Source organism: Aristolochia californica, unplaced genomic scaffold (genome assembly GCF_029961685.1).
Source record: "Aristolochia californica isolate CCGP_79_NKW_82.1479 unplaced genomic scaffold, dmAriCali1.0.hap1 SCAF_14, whole genome shotgun sequence".
Lineage (NCBI taxonomy): Eukaryota > Viridiplantae > Streptophyta > Magnoliopsida > Piperales > Aristolochiaceae > Aristolochia > Aristolochia californica.
Window position 1 is genome coordinate 8,631,384 of NW_027181815.1, and position 26,914 is coordinate 8,658,297.

The 26,914-nt window shown below is 39.0% G+C and overlaps 2 protein-coding genes across 12 annotated transcripts; one reads left to right on the forward strand and one right to left on the reverse strand.

Annotated features, from left to right (window-relative positions):
* Window positions 1–366: 366 nt before the first annotated feature.
* LOC137949750 (probable ADP-ribosylation factor GTPase-activating protein AGD14) lies at window positions 367–15,186 on the reverse strand. 6 transcript variants are annotated; one of them, XM_068795926.1, is made up of 15 exons: window positions 14,973–15,186; window positions 14,586–14,706; window positions 6,390–6,451; window positions 6,165–6,252; window positions 5,943–6,004; window positions 5,780–5,867; window positions 5,248–5,688; window positions 4,247–4,801; window positions 4,111–4,161; window positions 3,115–3,285; window positions 2,929–3,033; window positions 2,735–2,824; window positions 1,854–1,995; window positions 1,727–1,772; window positions 367–971 (listed from the first exon to the last, which is right to left on the reverse strand). In XM_068795926.1, the coding sequence occupies exons 2-15, from the start codon at window positions 14,682–14,684 to the stop codon at window positions 836–838; spliced, it is 2,136 nt and encodes a 711-aa protein (XP_068652027.1). In that variant the 5' UTR covers window positions 14,685–14,706; window positions 14,973–15,186; the 3' UTR covers window positions 367–835. The 6 variants fall into 6 exon arrangements, with proteins under 6 accessions (XP_068652027.1, XP_068652026.1, XP_068652029.1 ...); XM_068795925.1 differs by having other exon boundaries at window positions 2,735–2,818; window positions 5,771–5,867; XM_068795928.1 differs by having other exon boundaries at window positions 3,115–3,282; window positions 4,111–4,149; window positions 5,771–5,867; window positions 14,973–15,185.
* Window positions 15,187–17,077: 1,891 nt separating this feature from the next.
* Window positions 17,078–26,279, forward strand: LOC137950761 (protein MLN51 homolog). 6 transcript variants are annotated; one of them, XM_068797372.1, is made up of 13 exons: window positions 17,078–17,251; window positions 17,395–17,932; window positions 19,517–19,619; window positions 19,780–19,988; window positions 20,152–20,987; window positions 21,150–21,264; window positions 23,839–23,964; window positions 24,189–24,244; window positions 24,371–24,416; window positions 24,505–24,576; window positions 24,662–24,744; window positions 25,493–25,586; window positions 25,676–26,279. In XM_068797372.1, exons 2-10 carry the CDS (start codon window positions 17,421–17,423, stop codon window positions 24,530–24,532), a joined length of 2,031 nt encoding a protein of 676 aa, XP_068653473.1. In that variant the 5' UTR covers window positions 17,078–17,251; window positions 17,395–17,420; the 3' UTR covers window positions 24,533–24,576; window positions 24,662–24,744; window positions 25,493–25,586; window positions 25,676–26,279. The 6 variants fall into 6 exon arrangements, with proteins under 6 accessions (XP_068653473.1, XP_068653474.1, XP_068653471.1 ...); XM_068797373.1 differs by having other exon boundaries at window positions 17,078–17,932; window positions 25,668–26,279; XM_068797370.1 differs by having other exon boundaries at window positions 17,078–17,932.
* The last annotated feature ends 635 nt before the right edge of the window (window positions 26,280–26,914 follow it).

Genomic DNA, 26,914 nt, shown 5'->3' on the forward strand with positions numbered 1-26,914 from the left:
AATTGCAAATTCTGGCAGTGATTCAGCCACTACTCCCATAGTTGCTCTAGCTTGCTTTGAATTGTGTGGAGGTAATATTGAACCCCATGCCTGCATATTTGTTGTTTTCAAGTTCAATTTTTTATGGTTGTATTATTATCTAAAAGACCAATACCTTTACTCTGTTCACTCTTCCTTTTCTTTTAATCTACCATTTGGAGGTAGCTTTCCTGCCATACTTGGAAGTCGGCCTATTGAGGATGCTAATTCGAATGGTTTCAGAACCTAAGTGGAGACTGGTTCCAGTCGATTCTGATGATTCAGGCTTGGAAAGGCCTGCCAGGCAACCACGAGACATAAACTTCACCTCAAAAAATAGTACATGGACAAACCTAAACAAATATTTACTGAGATTAATTAAAATCTATCCAGAAATTATTTTTACAGGCCCAATTCAATAACCCACAATTATATATATTAAAAAAGGAAAAGAAAATTACAAAAATTGCAAAGCCTAGACCAGAGAGCAGCTCAAACAGTCTGGAAGAAATTTTTTTAAATCCAATAAGATACGACTGAAAACATTTACACCAAACTTATCGCTGTGAAAAATTGCACTCGTCCCCTACCTATCAATGATACAAGAGCATCCTCCCTTCCTATTATAACAAAGGCCAAGTAAAAACTGACACAAGCTCTCAAAATTCACCGTGAAAGTCCCATTTGCTCGACCAACTCACTCATTCAAACCTCATCCAAGTAGAAACCACACCAACTTTTCCTTGAGATAATTTAGAATTAGAAGCAGCAAGATGCTGATCCTCAATGGAGTTCAGAAAGTTCTCCTCTCTTCAGTCTATCCAAAAGGATTTCCTCCGAGAGGGAACGAGTTTGGAGTAGACGGTTGTTGGAATCCAGCAGCTGGCTGTATACCCACACCTGCAGCGCCAATAGCAGTTCCCCCACTTCCAAAGGATCCTACTCCAGGCGGTCTGCAAATTTATCATCTGATAAATAGGAGTAGGGAACAAAAAAAATGGACAAAAGAGAAATTTTTAACAACAGAACGAAGTTGGCATCACACTGTTGGAACCCAATTTAAGCTTATTTTCAACTTCCCAGTTAAATGGGGAACTGGTACATTGCCTCCTTGTGGTCATAAGATTCACAGACAAATATTCCTTAATCAACTCTTTTCTTTTTTTTCCTCTTTCTGAACAATCTATATTTAACTCTTTCGTCAGTGATTCAGAAATAAAAAGGAAAAAAGAAAAAAGATTAAGTGAGCATTTATATGTATCACTCATTGCAAATTATTGATGCATGGAACAATCCAGATTTCATGTCAGGATATTTCAGTCAACCAAGTCAAAAACACAAGTATTGTGTAGAAACTGAGGTATCCATTAATGAGTATTATAAGCCCTCTGATCCATTACATCATATACTTTTTTTCTAACAATTTCTTGTCAGTGTAGACCTAATAGTGATTCAAAAAAAAAAAAAAAGAAGTAGAAGAAGAAGACTTGGACCAATTAGATGTGGTCCTTCTTAAAGTAACTACAGAGAGTTGTAATACTTCAAACAATAGACAGAGCGGGGAGACAACTTTCACCATTACCAACAGAGATTTTTGTGTTTTTTTATAACAAATATAACTATACAACTAACAAAGTATACATACAGCATAAATAATAGAACCCAAAAAAAATTGCAGTAGTATTGACAGAAGTAACAAAAAGATTACCCCAACTGTGACATGCTACTTGGTGTTTGTTGCACCATGTACGCACCTGAAATAGCAGAATGGGACATCAGGAACATGGAGACAAAGTTTAAGGTCAACTATGACAAGTGGCTGTAACATAGTTTACCTGGCAGCACCACCGACTGGTAAGATGGCGATTGAGACGTAACCCACTGCGGGGAAGGGGAGCCAAAACTAGGTGTATGCATTATGGGAGAAGAAGCTGTTATATTTGGAAGTGCTCCTTGGAGAGGTGCCATAGATGGAAACTGTAAATTAGGGCATCAATTAGATAAGTCTTAATGTTTACTCTGTTTAGGTTTTTGTTCTTATCTTGCAGTTTTCCTTCTAAAGAGGTTGGCTTCTTTTATCATTCCTTCTTTTCAACAAAATTAACTACAAAATACATAAATATATGTGTGTACATACACACACCACCCACTCACCCACACACATATGGAAAAAGGAGTACGAACCTAAGTCTATCTAAGTTTTTTTTTTTAATGAAGAAGTATAAAGTCTATCTAAGTTAACTGCACCTATTTTAATTTAACCATCAATTTAGAATTGAATGACTTAAAACTTAATTTTTTCTGATTCTAAATTTATTTCTTACCCTAGCATTCATGATTGATGTTAATTTTATTATAGTTATCATTTTAACAATAAAATGGAGATAATGACATAATTGTAAATATATGAAGTAATTGCCATTTTTGTAAATAATGACTTTTCTAAGAAAGAAAATATATATCTATATACCCACATAGACAGAGAGAGAGAGAGAGAGAGAGAGAGAGAGAGAGAGAGAAGCATATAATATTGTATTACAATGCCAAGAAGCTCCAACAGAAGCACCTATTCAAGCACCAAACAAACAATTTGCAGTAATTTAACAAACAAAAACATGACCGTTCATGCTACATCATGGTACATGTTCAGCATACACAGAACAGAGAGAACAAGAGAGAGAGAGAAGACGAACAAAAGAATGAATAGCTGTAATACCATGGGAGCTTGAGCAGGAGCTGGGTCAGTGCTGACATCAAAAGGATTTGTAGATTTAGATGGTTGCGGAAAAGTTGGCACAGTCTGTAACTATAACACTCAATTAATGAACAGTGATAATCAGGTACCATAACTAATCCCATGAGAAAGCAAAGATAGATAAGCATGATAAATCAGCGTTTTCAAAATAGTACCATTGCAGCAGGATAATGCATTCCATATCCCATGGCATTTGGTGGAGCAGCTAGCCAACGCTGAATTGGTACATGAGATGGGGCATAACTTGATGTGAAAAGATCCTGTAAAGTGTTGTACGAATGTTAATAGTAATTGATGCATGTGCAGACTCCAGAGTACAACTAGGTTACAAACACCCATACCTCAGGAAGTGCTTTTCTTCCACTAGCTTTTTCTTCTGTAGGAGCAGCAGGTTGTGATAGAAACCCACTTGTTCCTTGCAGTTGCTTAGGGGCAGCCTGGGAAGGTTGTCCAGGAGGAGGAACAACAGCAAGTCCTTGAGCACTTGATGCAAGCGGAGCACTCCAATACTGCTGATATGAATGCAAAAGACAAAATCAATATCACATTCGTCATTTTAGTCTAAAATATCACATTCCTCAATGTAAGTACGGTTTTGCTTAAGATTGCAATATCAATAGATAACCTACTTGTTAATATCAGGATTCAAATTTCGATCAAATCATAAATCATACAATAGAATCTTTTTCTTTTTTAGAAAACAATCAGAGTGATCTCAGGGCTATCAAAAATGTTATTTCTTCTCTGAAATGCTGAACTTCATATATCCTAGTGAGAATTAAACCTAAGGTCTCACACTAGAAACCCCAACCCACTCACCCCCCACCCCCCCTAACAATGTGACCATTGAGCCAGAGCCCACCCAAGATCATAAAAAAAAAATCAAAAGTATTAAGAAAACATGTAAAAATAATTTCAGTATACTGTATAACTAAATTAAAATATAAAAAATAGGTAAAACTCATGGAATAAAACATCAATAATTTCCCAAAAAACGAGATTCAATAACATAAACAAACGTCTGATGAATTCATATTTCGCTTATACTAAATACCACAATACAATAACAAAGTATTCAATATAGAACATGGGATGTGTAATCCCCATAATAATAGAGCATGGAATATAGGACATGGGATGTATAATCCCCAAAATAACCCAGTATCGAATATAGACATCCCATTTCTAATTCAAACTCATGCAGTTCATCTTATCAGGTGATCACATCATCAAACATACTTTCTTTTTTTTTTAAAAGAAACATACTTTCTTCCATTAGATACTGGCCTATATTTCAGATATAGTGTCTTGGTTCACTAAATCTATGCTTCCGTTACCTGATTGCCCAGAGCACCTCCAGCTGGTGAGGTGAACAGCTGAAAAGCAGACTGACCATCAGCAGTTGGAAACTCAGAAATCCGAGTTACAATATATTTGTCAAAATAAAACCATTCAAGAAAATAATATCATTACCTGAGTAGTAGGAGCTCCAGCAGCTGGAGCAAACTGCTGAAAAGTAGACTGACCATCAGCAGTAGGGAATAGAGAAGGCTGCTGCAATTGCAATTGCTGCTGCGGCATAGACAAGGAAGGCATTTGACCAACAGGTGGTGCTGCTGGTGCTGCCGGTACTGACAATTGTGAAAATACTGATTCAAAAGTGTTGTTCGTATTTGGTGGAACTTTTTGCACAACACCACCAACAGACATAGGGCTGACAGGCCCTGGTGCTGGAGCTGATAATTGTGATAATTGAGATTCCAGTGTATTTGAGGAATTTAAAGGAGCCGCAGCAGCTTTATCCTCAGTATTCAAGCCAAAAGATGCCCAATTGCTACCATCAGAAGAGGACTGAGGGGCTGCTAATGGCTGCTGAGCAGGTTGACCTGAAAATAGGTCGTTTGTTGCGGCCGTAGCTGCTGGAGTTTCAGGATCTGCATTGAAATCTATCAAGCTTCCTGAGTTGACTCTTTTAAGTTCCGTTTGATTCCCTTCTGTGGATCCCAAGCTACTTGAAGATGCAGTCCGCTGCAGTAAGGTAAAAAGACATTTGAAAAAATCAAAAGCAGATCAGGCATTCTAATGGCTGTTAATCAGATAACTGCAGACCACCACCACACCTCCTAGATTGGCATAGAAAAATCAAAAGCAGATCAAGCTTAGTAGTGAATTTAGTCCAATAACTACAGAAAACCATCACACAACCTAGTTGCCATTGCTAAATAATAAAGCCAAATTAAAGATCAAAGGTTTTAAAACTGGACCAGAGATGACAGCCACAATCACTTGTTTAATGAATAAGTAGAGGAAAAAGAGATGTAAACGACAAGATAAACCAGTCACTCAGAGCTTCAGCTGCCTGAACCAAAAGCAGCCACTTTCAGCTACAACATGTTCAAAAAAGTACAGGATAAACTAGCAGTAGTCACTCTCACATATACAGAATTATTGATACAGATAGTGGCCAAACGAACCTGTGTACGTGCAGGACCATCAGATACTCTCTCACCATTTGCTTTGGGAGGCTCTCCCACCCGAAGAGGGGGAACATCCTCCCCCAGAATATCTCTAACGGGTCGTACCATTGGAGGACTTGGCAAATCCATCTCCTTTTGATTGTTAGGTGACCTCACAACTGGCTTTGGTGATCCATCAGGAAACTGCCGGTCCTCGAATCTCCTATTCTGAGGCCCATTTCTAAATCTATCTTCTCGAACCCTATCATCAACAATCTCAAAGCGTACAGGACTTCTCTTGTATTCTTGATCATATCCAGGACTTCTTCGCTCATCATAATCATGTCTATTTTTGTCATTGTAACGACGTGCATATGTGTCTTCATATTGTGGACTTCGAGAAGCACCACGGAATGTATCAAATCTCCTAATGTCTCCATAGGAATCTTCTCTGTCACCCTGCAGCATTTTTTAACCAAAATGAAAAAAGATATAGCTAAATATTGATCAGTTCATTAACAGATAGGAACACATTGCATACCATCCTCACCCTTGGAGGACGCTCAGCATCCCTCTCTCCCGTGTATCTTCTATCCACATATACATGTTTGATAAAATCCCTAAGTCTCTCAATGTTGCTACGTACAAGCATTAGATCAGAATTTCAGCTAATGTGAATTTTCATAAATGATATACATGGATGGGGTAAATACCTGCTATCTGGTACATAATGCCGCTGTGGGTCCCATTCCTTGAAAAATGTTTCCCTTGCACGCTGTAGAATGAGGAAAAAAAAGTTAAAAACAATGATGTGAATTAGATTGGAATATCTCTCTTCAGCTTGCAATATATTCACACCTTATTTCAAAAAAAAAAAAAAAAAATAGATTTGAATAGACAATCAACAAACTATGAAAGAAGAATTTCCTTATTACCTCATTGCCCCCAGTTTGAAGGGCATTAACTTCTTGGGTCGTAAACTTTGCCATGGATATTGATTTCACACGGTGAGTGAACTCCCGACTAAAAATGTATTAAAGAACCAACATAAGCCACAAACTGAAAAAGGCACTAATGCAGAAAAAAAAAGAAATATGCGTATAAAACTAAAATCATTAGCATCAATAAGAAAACTGCAAGGAACTCTCATTAGCACTTACTGAATTCCACTACAGGTGGTGCAAACAAACGTCCAAAAATTTGTGCACACATACTGGGGGCCCTGTTTGCCAGAAAAGTGTATAAATCACCTTGGATCACTAGAATGCTTTGCCAAACACTACTTCAGGCAGCATCGACAAGCTAGATAATTAAATAACTGAACCACATCTTTTCTTCTGTTAATTAAAAACTCCAAGATACTAAATCAGGGACAAAATGAAAACAGTGACCAATAATGTCATCACCAAAAGTTACAATAATCTGCCAATGCATAGCAAACACCTTCACTCATGCAAGTGACAAATACCTCTGAATTATAAAGTAAAATATAGAGAAGAAATAAGGAATGAATGACAGCAGATCAAAAAGCCAAATGAAGAAACTTGAAAGACTGTCCTCAAGTTCACAGTTGAACTATCTTCCCAATGTCCTTAATGGAATAGAAATCAACAGCTCTCTTTGGAAAGGTTTGTTGTACCGAGATGGAGCTCATGCTGGAACTAACAAATCCATTTGTTCCCACCAAGTAACATGTCCGGAGAGAACACTACCAGAATATGCCTTATCCAGAGGGGATTGAAACACATATAGATGACACATCAGGACTCACCAGTTAGGCCATATCCAATGACAAACCATGTTGAGGGGTAAACATAATTTTATGGTGAAATTGTTTGTATAATCTTAAAAATATGTACTCAGGATAATGTTTTCAAAACTCACATCAATGCAGAAGTTTCAACAGACCAGTCCAAAGTTAACAGAAATTGCTGGATAACAGCATGTTCTGAAGATAATTGGTTAACAGTTCATCATGTGTTGTTGATGATTGAATTTGTATGTCAGTGAACATCTGCCATTCAATGAGATTTAATATGGCTTTCCTGTGATCCAGCCTTACATTCCTGAGTAATCAGATTCCATTTCCACCCTCTATTGTTGTCAATGACAGTGTCTCTATGAAGCTGCTATACCTTCCTTTCTCTTCTCTCTTGTATTTCTTTGATTTCTCTAATAAAATCCTACCATGTAAGGGAAAAAAATTTGATAGTTTACGTGTTTTCTTTGTACATTCTTCGCAAACAACATACTGCAAATTAAACAGTCTAAAGATTTTTTTTTTGGAATGTTCTAACTACATTAAAAAAAAGGCAAAGAAAACAGAGGCAATACAATCATCTAGGCAAAAACAGTGAAACAGAGAACATACATAGTAAAAGGAAAAACTATGAATGAGAAACTGGGGGAAACACATTGAGATGTTGGTTCTCACTCGCCTCCACAAGAAGGGAACTGACAAGCTTTTGAATGATCTCAGGCAGTGGCACCAAGAAATATGCACTTAACATATAAGATCTCGATCTCTACACAAAAAGTTCATACTCTTCAAGTGGAGTCTGAGACTTCTTGCAAAATTCATGACAAAAAACAATCACATTCAACTTGGAGGGAACAGATAAATGATATTTAAAATTCCCAACCAAAAAGAAAAGAAAGGGAGCCAGAATGAGATAATGAAGGTCTCATTCAAGATCTAAAAACACCAGAACATCTTGATGGCCACATTTCACCTTTGAGCTTCCATCAAAACTGAGTTTGATAGTAAGTGGATGGTACACATGGTGGGCCACATGAGCACATCTTGTAACCAAAGCACTAGGAAACTCATTAAACTCACCAACTAAACATACCCACGAAAGGATTTAATGGTTAAATGTTCAATGAGTTCCCCATGGGCAAGGCTTTGCCCAAATGTTCTTTAATTTTTTTCTTTCCAAAGCCACTATAGAAATTCAGAAAGAAGACTTGCTAAAAAATATTATCAGAATCAAGGGAAGGGTAAGAATTCATAGACCAAGAAACTTTTATAGCACAAGCATAATGATACCAAATCCTTGGAGGATAGTGCCACAAACCTCAAGAAAGAACTGGCAATGAAGACGAAGATAATCAGTTGTTTCATCTCAATTTTCACATTGCTTGCAGAATCAGTCGCAGGGGCTGCATCCCACTTAGCTCAAGCTAATCGATAATGAGAACCTTACCTTGGAGGCACACAAGTTGAAGTAGTGGCAGACCCTTAAGCTTCCAGAGGGTGAAGCTGGGAAAGAAAATTGACGAAGGAATAGCAGCAAGAAGCTAAGCGACAATTTGCCATGAGGGTACCATTCCCTAGTATGAGCTAGATGTCATGGAGAACTTGAACACATAAATCACAAAAGGCAACAAATTATGCTAGCAGAGGCCAGAGATGCCCCAAGATGATTTTTAAGTTTCTTCTAACAACTTTTCTTGTTAAGAACCAAAAGTCTTTGAAACTTCATTGGAAATATTTGGGCCTCTCACCACTCTAACAAAGTTCTCTGCATCAACCAAGGGAAAAATACCAAACCAGCAGTCCTCCTAAAACCCGACTTTTCACCCTTTCCTTTTGTGAAATAAATACAAGCAACAAGATCATTTTTAGGTTAATGGAGAAATCCTATGAGTATTAGGGGCCAACAACTTTCATCATGAAGCTGATAATTGTTATTTGAAATGCGCCTCCAAACAGTACTACACTGTATCTTAACAACCATTTCAAGAGGAGGGCCTTACACTAAGGTCATCTTTATAACCAAAAAGCCGAACCTCTTTGGCAAGCACACTTATTTCCAATTGAAGAAGTCCCTTGGCCATTTCAAAAGAAAAAAAGTCCCTAGGAGAACATTCTTCACTAACAACAATGTATATGTTCATCAATCTAGAGATATTCTGAAATAAAAAAGCAGAAATATTTGCACCCTCTGGCTTGGGCTCCTTTTGTTACTAGAAAGATGGGGTAGCAAATGCATGTTAGTGACTGCATGCAGGTTCAGCGAGTAGGCTCTCTTTGATCTAGAAACACATCTAACATAGCTTCAACCACTTCATGCTGCATATCCGTTTCCTGGCAGGTAATAGGAGAAAGGCTGGATTTCTGGTCCAATCTTTGTGTCAACACGGCTTCTCTGGAATCCTGCTATCCTCGGCTACTCAGCCTTGCCTGCAACCAAGAAGCTCTCCTATCTAGCATTATTGTCAATGGTGGATTTCAGGAAGTCAATCGGAGGCCCTATTTTGACATGAATTTAACGATGCCGAGGCCATTGATATGTGCAACCTAATCAAGGACCTAAATCAGCTTTATCTCAAGCACGACTAACCTGATAAGATGATCCGGTAGCTCTTTCTCCATGGCCTCATGTTACAGCTTACTAATTTCAGGATCTTCATGTCCCAGGCCTATTGTTATCTCTCTCTCTAGCACTCGGCCTTTTGGGAGGAGCCACTCCCCTACCTCTTTGCTGGTGACTTCAACATCACCCGTTACTGCAATGACAAATCCCCAAGAGCCAACCGTATTACCTCCTCCATGTGTGGCTTTGCTGACTTCATCAGATGCTGCAAACTCAAAGAGATCCCAGCCACCAGGAAGAATTTAACTTGGTCCAATGGCCGCTCCCCCGCAACCATTTCCAAACTCGATCGTTTTCTGGCCACTAGTGACCGAACATAGCTCTACGCCAACTCCTCCGGGAAGGTTCTCAGCCATTCTAGGATCATTGGCCAATCCAATTGGACACCATGATGAATCACTAGGGAGCCTCACCCTTCCAATTCGAAAACGTATGGCTCGTCGTGGCCGAATTCGACTCACTGGTTTGCTCCTCATGGGACAATCTCCCCAATTGGCCCCATCGGTAGGCGCTTCCCAAAAAAACTCCGGGCCCTAAAGGCCACACTCAACGCTTGGGCTCACAACTGAGAGCAACACACACCACCTACCAATCCGCCCTCCTCAGCCAAATCTCCTCTCTTGACACCATTGAAGAACAACGGCCTCTCACAAGTGCAGAATCCGATCTCCAGTCCTCTCTCTCCATCCATTCCACTCCTCCAACCTAGAGCGAACCATTTGTAAACAACAAGTCCGATTCCATTGGCAGGCTGAGGGAGACATTAACACAAGGTTCTTCCATGTAGTTGCTTCAGATAGACAGAGAATCAACCGCGTCTCTTCTCTCCATGTTGATGGCGATATAACTTCAAACTGACCCTCTATTTCTAATGCAATTCTCAATTTTTTGGCAGGGCTCTACCGGGATGACCTCCCTATCCGTCCCACCATTCACCTCCCTGCCTTCAACAAAATCTCCCCAACTCTTGCTGCTCTGATTGAGCTCCCATTCTCCCTGAAGGAAATTGAGCTTGTTGCCCTTGTGTTGGCAGGTGACCGCAACCCGGATGGTTTCAAAGCGAATTATACTGCCTCTACTAGACTACCATCAAGCATGACATCTTCAGCATGGTCCACAACTTCTATCACAAGGGCCTTACTCGCAGTGTGATGGGGGCCTCCTTCATTGCTATGGTCCCAAAGATATCAGTTGTGGAACATCCTTTGGACCGCGCCAATCAGCCTTATTTCAAGTCCTTACGAGATCCTCGCCAGTCTCCTTGCTAGACGACTCAAGACTGTCCTCCCATCCATTATCAACCACGGCCAAAGTGCCTTACTCAAAGGTTGCAACATCTTGGATTCTGCAATGGTGGTTCACGAACTCATAGACTACTTCAAGCGAGCTGGCCGGGCAACTATAATGCTCAAGCTGGACCTAGAGAAGGCCTTTGATAGGGTCAATTGGTATTTGCTTGATCATCTCCTTGCTAGCTTTGGCTTTGCTAAACGATGGCGTCTATGGATTTGATCCTGCATCACCTCGGCCTCCTAATTCGTCCTGAGGACAATATGCGGCTACTTCCCGGGCTCACGTGGCATTAGGCAAGGAGACCCCCTGTCCCCCTTCCTCTTCAACTTGGTGGCTGAATACCTCTCTTCAATGGTATACGTGGCAAAGGACCTTGGATGGCTCTCCACCGTGGTAGAGCAATCTGAATTCGACATCCCCCTCTTACAATATGCTGACGGCACCCTATGGAGCTATGAGGCCTCAATCAATCAGCTCAAACGCATCAAGGCCCTGATCGGCCTCTTTGAAGTCCCCTTTGGTCAGAAAGTCAATTGGACCAAATCTACCATCACTGGATTCCTGCCCGCTCGAGACCCTCTACACCATGGCTGACCTTCTTGGCTGCTCTATCGGATCCCTCCCGGGTATCCATTTGGGACTTCCCTTCTTTGACTGTCGTTCCCACATGGGCCTTTGGATTTCTATGATGGAAAGGATCAAGCATCAACTTGCTACTTGCTACTTGGAAGGGTCATCTCCTATCAAAAACCAGGTGCCTCACCCTGCTAAATTCATGCATTTCCGGCCTCCCCAATTACTACCTATCCTTCCTCCCCTGCCTCGGTGTTGTTCATCAACACATTGAGTATCTGAAGTGACACTTTCTTTGGCGTGGAACCAATGATGGTTTCAAATATCACAGTTGGTTGGAAGGACATCTGTAGGCCAAAGTCATAGTGAGTACAAAGATCTTGAGTTTATTAGTTGGGAAAGAAGTTTCCTAAGTTGACTAGTCATTTTGGGATAGGGCCTTGGACCCAATTTAACATGGTATCAGAGCAAGTACTCATATGTGGGCCTGTACCTAAAAATTATCTACTTGTAAAGCCATAAAAGAGGGCCTACACCTAACTATCCACTTGTAGGGCCACTAAAGAGGGCCTACACCTAAATTACCTACTCCTAAATTATCCACTTGTAGAGCCACAAAAGATGGTCTACACGTGAGGGGGAGTGTTAAGGAATAGTCCCACATAGATTAGTGAGTACAAAGATCTTGAGTTTATTAGTTGGGAAAGAGGTTTCCTAAGTTGACTAGTCATTTTGGGATAGGGCCTTGGACCCAATTTAACAGTTTCAAATATCACAGTTGGTTGGAAGGACGTCTATAGGCCAAAGTCTTATGGTGGTCTCGACATTCGTCCTGTCTGAGACATAAATTCTAGCCTCCTATTGAAATGGCTCTGGAGATTCAACTTTCCCACCGCCACCCTCTGAAAAGCCATGATTGCTAGCAACTTGCGGCTCTCCTCCCCTTGGTGGGCCTCCGGAGGACCTCGACACCACCTCTCCCCAATTTGGCGTGGCCTCTTCCTCCTCCCATCTTTCTAGTCCGCTATCAAACACTCGATTGGCCACGGATGAAGCATTGCTTTCTGGAATGACTAGTGGGCAGGCCCTCGCCTCCTCCGAGAAATTGCCATTTTTAACTGTCGATGTTTTATTGATCTTAATAAATAAGATTACAGCACAAATCATATAGGAAATTAGAATTAACCCTCAAGGGAGATAGAAACCCTAAATACAAAGTTGAGGCATGAAACCCCTTTTTTAGCCAATTTATCTGCTAGACTGTTTGCAACACATAATGTGATCCAACAAAAAGGAAGGCAGATTTCTTTGCTTTCATCTGAGATATGCCTTAGCTTCTGGTAGTTACCTTTTTCAAAAAGAAAATCAAAAATAGCATTAGGTTACAGGTGCAAGCAGAAAAAAGGTGAAAACCAGAATCCACAAAACAGATTTTCAATCAGACATATGGATTATATTGCTGAGCTGAAAAGAGTCAACATTCAAATGTTATTGCTGATATGGATACGATAAACTAGGAAAATAAAATGAGAAATAATTATTTTCTTCTGACATGTAAATAAATGCATTAGATAGAGTGGTATAGATAGATACCATAGATTTTATCGATACAAGTGGGTGAATGGACCGAAAGAAATAAAGGAAGGTCAAAAGAATCTTGGATGAAGTGATGGAAAAAGGCTTAAAAAAAGGTCAAGTGAATGGAGTACATAACATGTGAAGCAGAATGAGGAAGGATTTCTATAGTCAAAACTACCTAATCAAGGAGATACCAACTGATTTCAAGGAATAGATAAGAACAAGGCTTTGAGATGAAGAAGATTGCTTCTTTATTGAATACATCCAGAGGAAGACTGTAAAATGCTGGCAGGGATACTTAGATTACCAAAATTTTGAAAAATTACAATACAAAGCCAGCCAGCCCTTAATTTGATGTAAATCGTGATCATACAGCTTGCATGACAGAAGTCCACCATTCAGGTTCACATCCCACCCTCATCATCATCATTATGATGCAAAGGAATCAATTACCAAGTGAATCCATCTTAAACAAACTAAACAACTTTCTTCCAACACACCATCTGCCCTTTTATACAAAAGAGACAAAGATAGGGTAGGGTGAATCCTAAGGAACAAGGACAAATTGTTCAAGCACAAAGACCATGCAATCATAAGAATCATACCAGATTGTTCACAAGAATTTATTTTTTTAAATATTCACAATACAATAATTGTGCTACTGTTTTGTGCGTCATCATTGCTGTTATTGTCAAAACCTGTTCAAATGGTTTTTCAGCAAGCCAAAACAATCATTCTCTGCCGTCTAATATTTTACTACTAATAACCGAGCATCCACAAACAAAAAAATTTACACTTAGTACTGAACATACAATTCGCATAAAAGAGTCCCTTGTAGTGAACCTCTTATTTATAGAAACAGTTTCCTTGAAGATTGGTGGTAGATATATCTTAACTTCATGTTACCTGGCTTTCTTTTAACTTTATTTTAGCCTTGCCTAATTCATAACCATCATAATACTGCAAAGTGGTCCCACTGAACTTGGACAATTCAACATCTATAACCATGATGCCTAAGGCAGAGAGTCATGTCCAAGAAAGATATTTAGCAACCTGACAGATACACGTAAGAAAATCACCATTTACAGAGAAGTGGCCTAGCTGAAAGTATAAAGCTTTCTTGTTGTAGTGAAGTATAACTGTCCGTTGTAAGACTAACAGCTTAATGCTCCATGAGGTGGATTGCTGCTCGGGGTCAATGGCGATATGGGAGGAATTCTAGCGTGAGGTCTTAGGTTCAAGTCTCTCTGGGTGCAAGTGTCGCTTGGTGCTTAATCAACATCTAAAAATAAAAATCGCCACGATTCAGACTGTGCCTCTTGTATTTTAATATAGCCTGGTTGATATCAACCGAAAGAAACACCAAATTTTCATGATTAAAAAGTAGTTTCACCAAAGACTGCGCACAGGACATACAATTACGAGACTCTAAGAGTACAGATCAGTTGCCACCAAATACGCAAGAACACCAACACTGGAAATCGGAAACTTAATATGTTGGTGCATCTCGTTCACAAAAGGACGGGAGCATACCAGACTACTGCAATTGATACATCTCCGATTTGCAGGAAGTTTCAAAAGCCCACGGATAATCTTCTCGTTTTTCTCGTCTTCCTTCATTCGACTAGCCATTATCGACAATTTTCTCACACTACTGTGGCAACAAAATGAAAAAACCGTAAGGATTTCACCCAAAACAGAGACTAAGAAGATCGAATTTTCTGGCAATTCATCACGAAACAATCAACTCAATAAGAACAAACGACAACGAAAAACAACGTTTTCCCGGTGATCTAAATCTCGGATCCAAATGTACAACCAACGGATATCAGTCAATAAAGCAGGATCAATAAAAAAAAAAGCTCAAAATGCAATTAGTACGCCGTTCGCTCAGAGAGAAAAGGAATAAACAAAACGGACCAAATTCGGCCGCCGATGGAGGAATTCGAGAATCAGAGCTCAACTGATGGCCCGCAGATTCAGTACCAGCGACGACGAAAGCAGTGTCAGATCCAACAGATGCATCGAATTGGGAAATTTCGGTGGGTTTTAGGGTCTGGGGCAACGATCCACCTAAACAAAAAGTAAAAAACTCTTCTGTTATTCCTAAATGGCGAGCGAAAGACAGGTCTTTTTCTCACTTTGAACCTGTGGTCAACAACAGGAATCGTCGCCTCTTTTGCCGGTAGACGACCGGTATTTGCCGGTGCGGGATATAATTATTGCCCCCGTTTAGACCCAAACTGCCCCTCGAGCTGCGTCGTTTCTGCGTCATTTTACGTGAATCCCGTAATCAAGAGAGAGCCTTTCCAGCCGATGCAGCAATGGACCCCACCGAGTGTGGCATTTAGCGGGGTCCACCACCTCTTGTTGGAGTGATGTATATTGACTTTAATACCCCTGAACGACTGTTAGGTCGTGATAACAATCATGAAGGTGGAGCCTTTATTAGTGCCATTTGTTATATACTGAAATTTTAAAAAATAAATATATAAATAATTACATAATAATATAAATTCCTGATTAAATGATTAATTGGCCAGACCAAAGTATGGCCTCTTTTATCTACACAATAAATATGTCATTTCAATGTTTGGTGCTTTTAGAGTGTGACAACTCATGTCACAAAGTGTAACATGTGGCTCAATGTAGAAAAGTATAATTGAACCTTTATCAAGGTATAATAATATAACTCATTTAACAAAATGCATGTCAACAAGTGAAGTTTATTTACTATTATTTTAATGGAAAATTATGGTTTTTCTTTTTTGGGTTCACATAGAAAGTAATAAATAAATCGAGATAAAAATATAAATATTTCAATAAGTATAAAAAAATGAAAAATGTGACTAATAATACTATATTCTTAGTACTCAATTTAAAGATAATATGTTGTACCCCTGTCTTAACATTCTTGATTTATTACTGTAACCTTGTTTACTATCATATTATGGTCGAAGATTTTTAATGTGTCACTCTCATCATGCCATGTCTTAGTTATATTGTAAACTTAGTTGCTCGATTTATGCACGATCCATAAGATTTTTATTTCCAACGAGTTAAAATGATTCTTTGCTATACCAAATATATACTTCATTATAGTCAGTTACTTTGATGTCGACTGGGTAGGATGTTCTACAATTAGACAATCCACTTTTGGATATGACAAATACATTGGACCCAAATTAGTTTATTGGTTTGCCAAGAAATAATTTACTATATCTTGCTCGAGTATAGAGGCCGAATATCATGCATACGTACTACATAATCTACATTTGACTTATTCTATTATACCCCCATTGTTTTTATTGTGAGAATCTAATAATTACTTTTCTTGTAGCAAGTTTAGTCATTCACTCTCAAAGCAAACACATCGATATAGACTATCGTTTCATTTGAGAACATGTCTCGATAGGAAAGTTATTGCTTCTTCCTCTAACAAGCACTTCTAGCTATTTCAAAACAAGCTCAAGCTTTAGATTACAACCGTTTTTCGCTTGAGGGCGATATTAAGATAGATACTACTACTTGACTTTTAGTTTTAATTGGTCAAATATGTATAGAACAACTTTCAATTATCTGTTATGATCGGTCTTATCCAAATTGGATTTTACTCTTCTAAAACCTCATAAACAAATCAATGCGAGAGTTCTCTATCTATAAAAGACAACAAATACTTGTAAATACTTTAATTGAAAAATTAATAAAATTAATGACTTTTCTTATTGGATCAACTCTATGAGCATATAAATATGTATATATATATATATTTATATTAAGAATATTACTGGACTGACCCGGCCCAGGGTCGTCGAGGAGGAAAACCGGGTTGCACCACCGCAGTCAAAAAAGTATCCGACGGAGCCGTGGACGAAAAAAAGGGTAAAGAATGTAATATTTCGTGGCATCTGGAGTCTCAACGGGATGATATTGACGGGGGTTAACTTTGGTTTGGGTAGCATTGTGTATGCGTAGGCACCAGTAGATTCATGGAATCCCGTACATCTAATTTAGAGCTACCGTAGAGCGTGGGGAGACCTCCGCTGCAACAGAACAACGCTGTTCCGAAGAAGCCATTCTTCGTCAACAACAACAACTTCTCTCTTCTTGTCTCTCCTTCCTCGCGAAGCTTAGACATTTATTTATTCGTCATAGAAAGCAGCGGATCCCTAGATCCGTCCACTTAAACCCCTGTCGAGGTAAGCAAATCAAGTTCATCTCCATTAGTGTCCTTGTTCTCGTGCTGAAGCGCCAAATCTAGGGTTGTGGGATTCTCTTTGTTTGCTTATTCGGCTTGGGGTTTGAAATTCGTTGACGAATTTGGAGGTTTTACTCGAATTAGGGTTAGGGTTTTGGGAGGGAGGATACATGGCGACGGAGGCGGAAGAGGCGGAGTACGAGAGCGATCCTGATACATTGCCGTTGCCTCTCGCGTTGAGGCGGAGAGAAGCGAGCGACGAGGAGGAAGGTGATGCTTCTGTTGACCGTCGCAAGCCGCAGAGGCTCGATCCGAGGGCCGGGGTTGGTTCTGACGATGAATCGGATGGTCAGGGTGGGGCGCAGGTGTATGACGATGAGGAGTCGGAAATTGAAGAGGAAGAGGAGGAAGAAGTGGTAGAAGATGAATTGGAAGAAGTAGAGGAAGAGGAATTTGACGAGCAGGCAAGTGAAAGGACACAAGATGCTAGAGACGTCGAGGTTAAGACTGGAGGCTCAGAACCTGAGCCGGTGAGCCGGATGCCAGTAGATAATCGCGACAAGGATCAGAATGCTAATCAGGTGGAAGACAAGAAGGATAATGAACCGTTCGCCGTCCCCACTGCCGGAGCATTCTATATGCATGATGATAGGTTCAGAGACAGCGGTGGTGGTCGACATAGGTGGGTCCGCTTTTTACGAAATTTTTATCAGAATTACGGACTCGACCTAAATTTCAATTTGGTGTCACTGTCGATTTTTATGCTGCAGTGTTAGAAATGTCCAACCTAGTCTCAACTATTGACCTCTGTGCTGCTCAGTGTATAGAACAAAGAAACATGGACAATATAAGTCTTGATGTGTAAGGTTTCTAATGCCTGAATTACCACGTTTGGCTTATCAGGGCAGCAAAGCGGGAAGGATTGAGGCAATAGTCTTGTTTCTAAAAGTTAATTAATTTTAACTCTGGTTCTTCCATGCAAGAAAAAAATCCAGTTTTTGCAGGCAAAAAAAAAAAAAAAAAAAAAAAAAAGTTCTAGTTCTTGATCACTCCTACCACCTATGGCCCCAATGGTTTATTCACAATTCACAATTTCGCACTGATTCTATTGGCAGCTGTTTTTCTAAATATTTTGAAGAATGTTTAACGGGCAGTGTGGCAATGACATATGGTAATTGTTTGTGAGAAATATTGGAAGTAATATTATGATTTTTTTAAATAAGGGAATCTGTGACATTTTTAACATTGGATTACTTCTGCTTGCAATATTAGTTTTTGTCGATTATTCAACTTTTTCTGCCTTCGGTCTTGAGATGCGTTTCTCGTCTCTGTAGTCTTATTCAACCAACCCTTCCAGGTATACCTTATGTACTATTTTTTTGATTTTCTAGTGCTTTGCTTGTTTTGATTGGTAAAACACATTGTTCAAGAGGTCAAACTTAGTTAAATTTAATAGGTGGTTACTCATTTCAACTCTAGTGTCGTGGATTGGACCTTTGGCTTGGTGGTTGCATGGGGGTTTTTCTAGCGTGAGATCTTGACTTTAAGTCTCATGAGGATCTGAGGTTCTATTAAAAAAAGTCAACCTAAGTATCATAATTTATTATATATCTTTCGGTTGTTAATATGGATTGGGCCTTTGGCTCAATGTCCACATGGGATTTGAGGTTCTGGGTAGTGCAAGTCTCACTATAGTAAAGGGGGTTCAACATTCAGAAAAATATATATTGTTATTTCAAACATCAATAAAGTGATTTTTGGTTTATATATGTTTTGGATCTGCTGCCTGGAGCTAAAGTTTATTTTCTGAGGTGCGCTTTCCTTTCTTCTTTGGGTTAAGTTGGAAGATATTTCAGTTGTGGTTACCTGATTTGAAGAGAGTTCACCACCATCTCCTTGGGACTTTTTTTTTTTTTTTTTAGGCTTTTTACAATTGATAGCACATTCACATCAAGGCATTCTCGTGGAAGTAACTTTTCAGTGACGGGCATTAGTTGTCTTTGTAAAGAACTAAAATTGGTTATATTAAGCATTCAAGTCATGCACAGTCCGTTGAAAATAAAATATTACGATATATGAATACAACTGTTCTAAAACGTTTAAGATTAGTTTAGGTGAGTTATATGGTGACTTTATCTGTTGGGATACCTTTTACTCATTTATGTAATGACTTTCTGTGTCTTGTTGATGTATGTGTGCTGCATTTTGTTTCTCTGAACACCTTTCTTTTTGTTCTTGACTCCAAGTCGTCTCATATCTTATTCAGGCGCACTCCTGGTGGGCGCAAGTTGTGGGAATCTAAAGAAGATCGAGCATGGGTTCATGATAGGTTTGAAGAGTTGAGTTTGCAAGATGCACACTATGATGAGGTAATTGGTCCTGAACTTTTCAGTTTGAAATGGTCTAATTGTTATCTCAAGTTCTCTTATTTTGTGAACATGGAAGAGATGGATAAATAGAAACAAATAGTGGTTCCATGTGTGAGCACATTGGCTGTATGACATGGGAGTTTGTTCCTTTTTATTACAGGAAAAAAGAATCAGGAAAAGTCATTTTAGAGGTCGGGGTAGACACCGTGGTCCAGATCAGAGGGGATATGTTAGGGGAAGCCGATCTAGAGGTTATGATGAAAATAATAATCAAAACCGTGGTCCAAAGGGCGTAAGGGGAAGGGGGCCTAGGAGGTATGAGCCTCCCCCAAAAAATAATGGCGAGATCCCCCCTGCACAAACTAAGCAGTAAGCTTTCAGTTCCTCTCTCTTGCTCTCTTTTCTCTCATATCTCTTTTATCTAATAGTTATAGTAATGTTTTTCTGAATAGTAAATGGTTATAATTCTTATAATTTTAATTTTTTATTTATGTCCCTCAATGTGGAACACGAATTTTGACTTTTCTTCTAGTTTCTTGCACAGAGCAGGGAAAGCTCCTGAGACAACATCAAATACAAATTCAGTGAAAGCATCTGCAAATGTATCAAATGCTCATACTGAAGCAGTTGCTCGGAAGCATTTTTTTGCATCAAGCTTGAGTTCGGCTTCTCCTCCTTTCTACCCATCTGGGAATTCCAGTCAAGATAGCTCTGGAACACAGAAAAGGGTTCCACAAAACATAAGGGCAAATAAGAATCTGTCATGTTCTCGGCCATTGGAAGAGAGTCTCCCATCCACATTGCATGCTAATACAATGCTGCGAGGCAAAAGTGTTGTTGATCCAGTTGTTCAAGATCAGGCATATGTTGATGATTCTCTCCGCTCGGTTGCTGGAAAACCCATCACACCCTTGCACCCTGGGAACACAAAGCAGTCTCCTAATACCAGGGCTCAAGGAGGGAGGGATTTGGCCATCTCACTTCCGCTTGGTTATCTTCATGGCTCATCTGTCAATCAAGTCAGCAGAGCTCCTGTCCCAGCACAATTTTCTTCTTTGTCGCAAAAGCCTGCTCAAAATCTTCAACCTGTTTTGCGAGCCTCAACTCAGCAGTTAGGTGTCGTTAGTCATTCTTCATCTCCACCTCAGGGTTCATCAGTAGCTTCATCTGAAGTAGGAGATCAGGAGTCTCCACCAGGATCCAGTAAATCTAAGGCAGCTTTGGTTGGAAAAGGAAAAGGAAGTAGTGTTCAAAATACTGGGAAGGGTTCTTTTCTGTATAATGGGGCACAGGTTATTGGTGCTACTGGGGCTATGGGTGTTGCTCATGGTGATCAAAGTTTTACTGCAACTCGAGCACTATTACCTGGTAATTCTTTGGAATGGCATCTATAATTTCACATACACAACCCTTCTCGCTGGTTATTAATGTTTGTTTTAACAATTTTCACCTTATCTTCTTTGAATTATTGTGTGTTCTTTTGCATGGTTGGTATCCATGTTGAAATTTACATGTTATCTACAACTGCAGTTATGCAATTTGGTGGTCAGCATCCTGGTGGTCTTGGGGTTCCTGCTGTGGGCATGGCACTTCCTGGATATGTTGCACAACCACAACTTGGTTTTGGGAATTCTGAGATGACTTGGTAAGCAAGACCACTTATCAGCTAATCTACTTTGCCTCAAATCTTATTCGTAGTATGTGCAGTACTGGAGAGAGAGACTGTGGGAGATACTGGTACTGTTCTACTTAAAAAGAAACACATTTATAGTAGTCAACACTGGCTTGGCCTCCAATGTAGTCACTTGGATGTGGACATATTGCCATGTCAGGAAGATCCCAGTATTAATTTTTTTGGATAAAACTGCCATGCTATGTGCAATAAAAGATTTTTAGGCATCTTTTGATAAATACCAGATTGGCCAGTGGTTACTTCTTACTTGAAAGTTTTATCTTCTTTGTCTTTTTCCATCTTTTTTTCTTATCGTTTTGTTGATTTCTGCTTTTGTTTCTTCCTTGTTTTCTCCTTCCTAGATTCTCATCTGTTTTCTCCTTTTCTCAATAGGCAGTTGTCATCTGTTTGCTTCAGTTGACTGTTCGTATTGAGTTGTCACTACTGCAGCCCTCTATCTGCCAATATTGCAACCACAAACTAAACTATGAGAACTGAACATAAAAACATTCATTAGTTTATGATTAAGAGGCTGCTGTTTGGGTCCAAGGCCCATCCCAAAATGACTAGCCAACTTCGGAAACCTCTTTCCCAACTAATAAACTCAAGATCTTTGTACTCACTAATCCATGTGGGACTACTCTTTAACACTCCCCCTCACTTGTAGGCCCTCTTTTGCGGCTCTACAAGTGGATAAGTTAGGTGTAAGCCCTCTTTTGTGACGCTACAGGTGGATAATTTTATGTGTAGGCCCTCTTTCGTGGCTCTACAAGTAGATAGTTTACGTGTAGGCCTTCTTTTGTGGCTCTATACAAGTAGATAATTTAGGTGTAGGCCATTTTTTGTAGTTTTACAAGTGGATAGTTTAGGTGTAGGCCTGCATATGAGTACCTACTTTGATACTATGTTAATTTGGATCCAAGGCCCACTTATGAGTACCTGCTCTGATACCATGTTAAGTTGGGTCCAAGGCCCACGTATGAGTACCTGCTTTGATACCATGTTAAGTTGGGTCCAAGGCCAATATATGAGTACCTGCTCTGATACCATCTTAAGTTGGATCCAAGGCCCACATATGAGTACCTGCTCTGATACCCTATTAAGTTGGATCCAAGGCCCATCCCAAAATGATTAGCCAACTTAGGAAATTCTTTCCCAACTAATAAACTCAAGATCTTTGAACTCACTAATCCATGTGGGACTATTCCTTAACAAAATTAAAAGATTTGATCTTCGACAAGAAGTTAAAGAGATGCTTGCACTATGATAAATGTAACAAATTTCCATAAGAACATATTTGTAAAAATTTGCAATTGATGACATTGAGTTCTGACCCATCCTTGTGCAATGGAAGCACCGGATCTTTCTTATCAATAGATCTTTGTCGGACTATCCTAACACTCCCCCTCACATGTCGGTTGTGGCTGCTACAAGTGGTTAATTTTTAGGTGGAGGCTTACATATAAGTACTGCTTTGATACCATGTCAAAGTAGGGTGCTAATCCATCCCAAAATGACTAGCTGAAGTTAGGGGGCCTCTTCCCAAGTAATAAACACAGAATCTTTCTAATCCTGGATCTATGTGAAACTATTCTGACAGAAGTAAAAAGGAAATTTTGTACTTGATAACTTTATAAGATATTCTAAGTGGCATAGAAAAATCTCTTCACAAATGAGGTTTTAGATCTTCTATCCCCTATAAGGAATCTTTATCTTATTTAATGTTGTGTTAAGTTCTCTTAATCTTTTAGAAATATGCTTTTAACTGTCTTTCTATCCATCCGCTTCTTGATCAGCTTCTTTTTATTTGATCTTCCTGTGCTCCTTATATTTGCTTCTTTTCTTAATATTATCCTTTATTTGTTTTTCCCTTTTTTTGATGGCTTCTATCAGATTTTTTGTGCTCAATATGAGATTGTAATAAGTCATAATTGGTCGTTGTTTCATTTTTTTCTTTGCTAGTCCTCCTTTTTCTGATTCATCTTCCTCCTAATTCTCATACTTTCTTTTTTTTAATTTTTTATCAAGAAGAGAAAACACATTGGAGAGGATACATGGGTGTTTTTATCTTTTTATTCTTGATATTTGCTGGCTTTGATGATCACGTGGTTAGAATGCTGATGTGGCTCTATTTCCATGACAAAGAGGTTACAGTGGGTGCAATTGAGTGGCTCATGTTGCATGGTCCTGTATTCTTGAGCCACAAAAAATCTCCTGTTCTGGAAAAGATGTGGCAGTTCTAGTTACATGAGTTTGAAGTATAGATGAGTAACAATTAGTTATTCAAGAAAGTAAAGAAGGTTTGAAGATAAGACAGAGAAAATGTTTGTTTGTTTTTATTTAAAAAAAGAAGCTGTCTGTTGTTTTCAATGTTAATCTTCAATTTGTCTCATGACTTTTGCTCTCCAAATGTGCATTTTGGCAAAATATGTTATTGCTCTATGAAACTTCCTTAAAGCATCCCTACCCTATCTAATGTTGCTGCTGATCTAACTCCTTTTGGTTGTTCTCTATTTTGATTATCTTTGTTGCCATATTCATCTGCAGGGTGCCAGTTTTGGCGGGTGCTGCTGCTGGAGCTTTGGGAGCAACATACTGTTCACCATATATTGCTGTTGATGGTGGTTACTATGCTCGTCCATCTGGGCAAGCATCTTCTGTGGGTGCCTCGAAGTAAGATGATTCTTGATTACACCGAGCAAGTTCATGGACTTTTTGATTGATTACTGGATTCTATGATTGATGCAAATTTGTGGGCTGTAGCTGAAAAATATGTTCGATCCAATTGTCATACATGATATTATTTTGAGTATCTTCATGGGTTATACAAGTTGATTGAACTTGGTGATTTATTTTATGTGGTTGGAGTTTCTAAGTGTTGAATTCTTATGTTGCAGAGAAACAACTACAAACAAATCTGCAAATAATGTGTGGAAGTCTCCCCAAAGAACTGGTACCACTACTGGGCTTATAGACAAGCACAAAAATGACATTCAAAATGCTGCATGAAGTATCTTGTTTCTTGTTTTCTATCTATATTGTCTTGAATTTACTTGAAATTCGGTCTTTTGCCTGTCAGATCTTGTTAACGATGAGTTTGGGCAAAGACAAAACAAACCCCGCAGGCAAGCGCACAACTCTTTCGTACTGATTATTTTTTTCTAGGTTATATGAAGATACTTCTTATGTGATTGAAGAGAATTATTTATGCAGATACTCAGAGATGAACTTTGGTCAGTGAACTACATACATAGAGATTGAGTGTATTTGAATAAGCAGTTAAATGTGAGTTCTCTACTTTTTCCGGCAAAGTGTCTTTTTTTTTTGTATATCATTACCTGTTTTCTCAGTTGCATTGTGTTTAATGCAGCAGGCTTTCTTTTATGGCCCTTTGTGATATCCAGCTGTGGTCCTGGAGCACTTTGGGTAGCTTAATGGTCCAAGATATGCTAGGTAAATGTTGAAATTTGCTGGAGTGGGTTACATGAAGTAAAGAAAATAGTGGAATTATCTCATTATACATGTTAACGGAATGGCATTCTTCAGTTATGTCATTTTAGTATTTATTTATTTATTTTGGTATTGGAAAGACAGAATTTCAATCCGAAGCTAACTACAACAATGATCTAAAATAATTTGTAGTCCATTTAAAGATTTGAGTTGTTGAGCTGGCATGGTTTCGATGAGAAATTCATTTATCTGGCTGAAATCTAATCTAGTTCATTTCATTATAGTTGCTCAAGCTTTCCTGCGCATGATTAGTTATTATGTGTGTATTCTAAGTATGAAATTGGTTGTTTTCATCCAGGCATGTTATGATTGAGATGCTTTGATAAATGTCTGCATGACTTGTCCAACTTGCATCATTTGGTTGATAGAGCTTAAAGATTCTGTTGTAAAGGAGTCGTGTGGTTAAATAAGTGTTTATAACTTCTAGCTGCCATTTCTTCTTGAGGATCAGGAAACTAAATGGTGAACAAAAGGTTCATACATTATAATTTGTCATGAAAAAAAAAAAAAGTTAAAATTTTTTTGTGCATTAGGTGGATCTTACCTTCATACATAGAAATGGCCATCTCCTTTTTCGGTGGTTCCGCAGCAAAATACCTCTTCATTTATGTTTGAGTTTGATTTTGGTGATATATAATCTGGTTCTCTTGGTTTCCATTGATCTTACCCCTGACGAGTCTACTGTTTCAAGTGTTACAGCTATAAAACGCCCGGTAAATGCTGCGATTGGTGTGAGAGATGAGCATTGCAGCTGGACGGGTGGCAATTCCTTATTTAAAACAATGGTAAGATGGAGGTTAAAGCCCCTTCAGAAAATCTAGGCCTATTCTGGATCTGTGCGCTGATCCAATATCGGTTTTGCCTAGCGTTTCAGGTTTTCTTTGGTTGTGGTTTTGCTGAAGCTTGTGAGAAATGGAAGCGGGCTTCCCCCCAAGAAAAAAAGAATCCTAATATGGAAATGTCTCAGCTGTGGCTGTGATTAGGTTCAGTTTTGTTTCTGCACAATAGTGGATATTCTTGCAGGCAGTCGAGAGAGCACCTGAGCTATGTTTGGACTCTATTGTTTTATGTATGTAGTTGTCCGATTTCATAATCTAGTGTGTTTCTGTAGCTGGATCTCAGATTGGAAAACCGCTTGTTGCAAGTTCTTGGAAGAGTTTCGGTTCTGACAATTCCCAAAAGCGCCAAGGCACCATGCTGTGGTATTCACTTTAGGTGGGATTCTGCAAAAACTCCAACTCAAGTCTTACATTACTTCTTCTTACTGACTCGTCAAAGTGGTGATGGTGGCATATTTAATTGCTTAATGGAGATTAAGCCCTAGTTTGCTCCGTCTGGAGGGAACATATTACTAGAAATATAATCCAAAGCCAAGATCCAGTAGACTGATTCATGTCTAACATTAAAAAATAGGAAGGTGGCGGAATTAGACCAGGTATAGGCTTGAACCCGGTCTAACCCGATTGAAACAAAGCTAATCATCTTACTCCAAACCGCTTCACTAATCACAGAATTTAAATTAATTAAATAATACTTCTAATAGACCTGAGGTGTGTCTTCACTAGATACATATTTGTCATCTATAGTGTGTCGGATATGATCCTGTAATCCCTTCCCTAGATACCGTTGACATTATGCCTTTTTACACGTGCACAATACTAAAATGGTGGCACAAACTTATAATAACTTTTTTTGGATGCTCAGGCTAAATCAAATAAAGGTCTTGTGCTCCTTTTCTATCAAGAACACGTCAAGAACTGAGAATTTTCTTTTTTCTTCTTTGTCTTACTCTCACTTGACTGTCCAGTGCTGATACTACTGAAGTGACTGAGCAGAATTCCCTCCTGATATTCTCCTATTTAATCTTCTGTATTCGGTAAATACAGCAAACAGATTATCCCCTCCATGTGAACTAATTGATCAGAGAAAAAACCTCACTAGCTTCTCCCTTGCCAAGGAAAATGGGATTAGGGAAGCTTGGGATAACTGATAAAGATGAGAAGATAGAGATGAACCACAAAAGGAAAAAAAGAGATTAGAATATAAAATTCACCACTTTAATATAAAATTTTAAATTCCAGGTTGATTTATGGATCCCAATTAGAAAAACCAA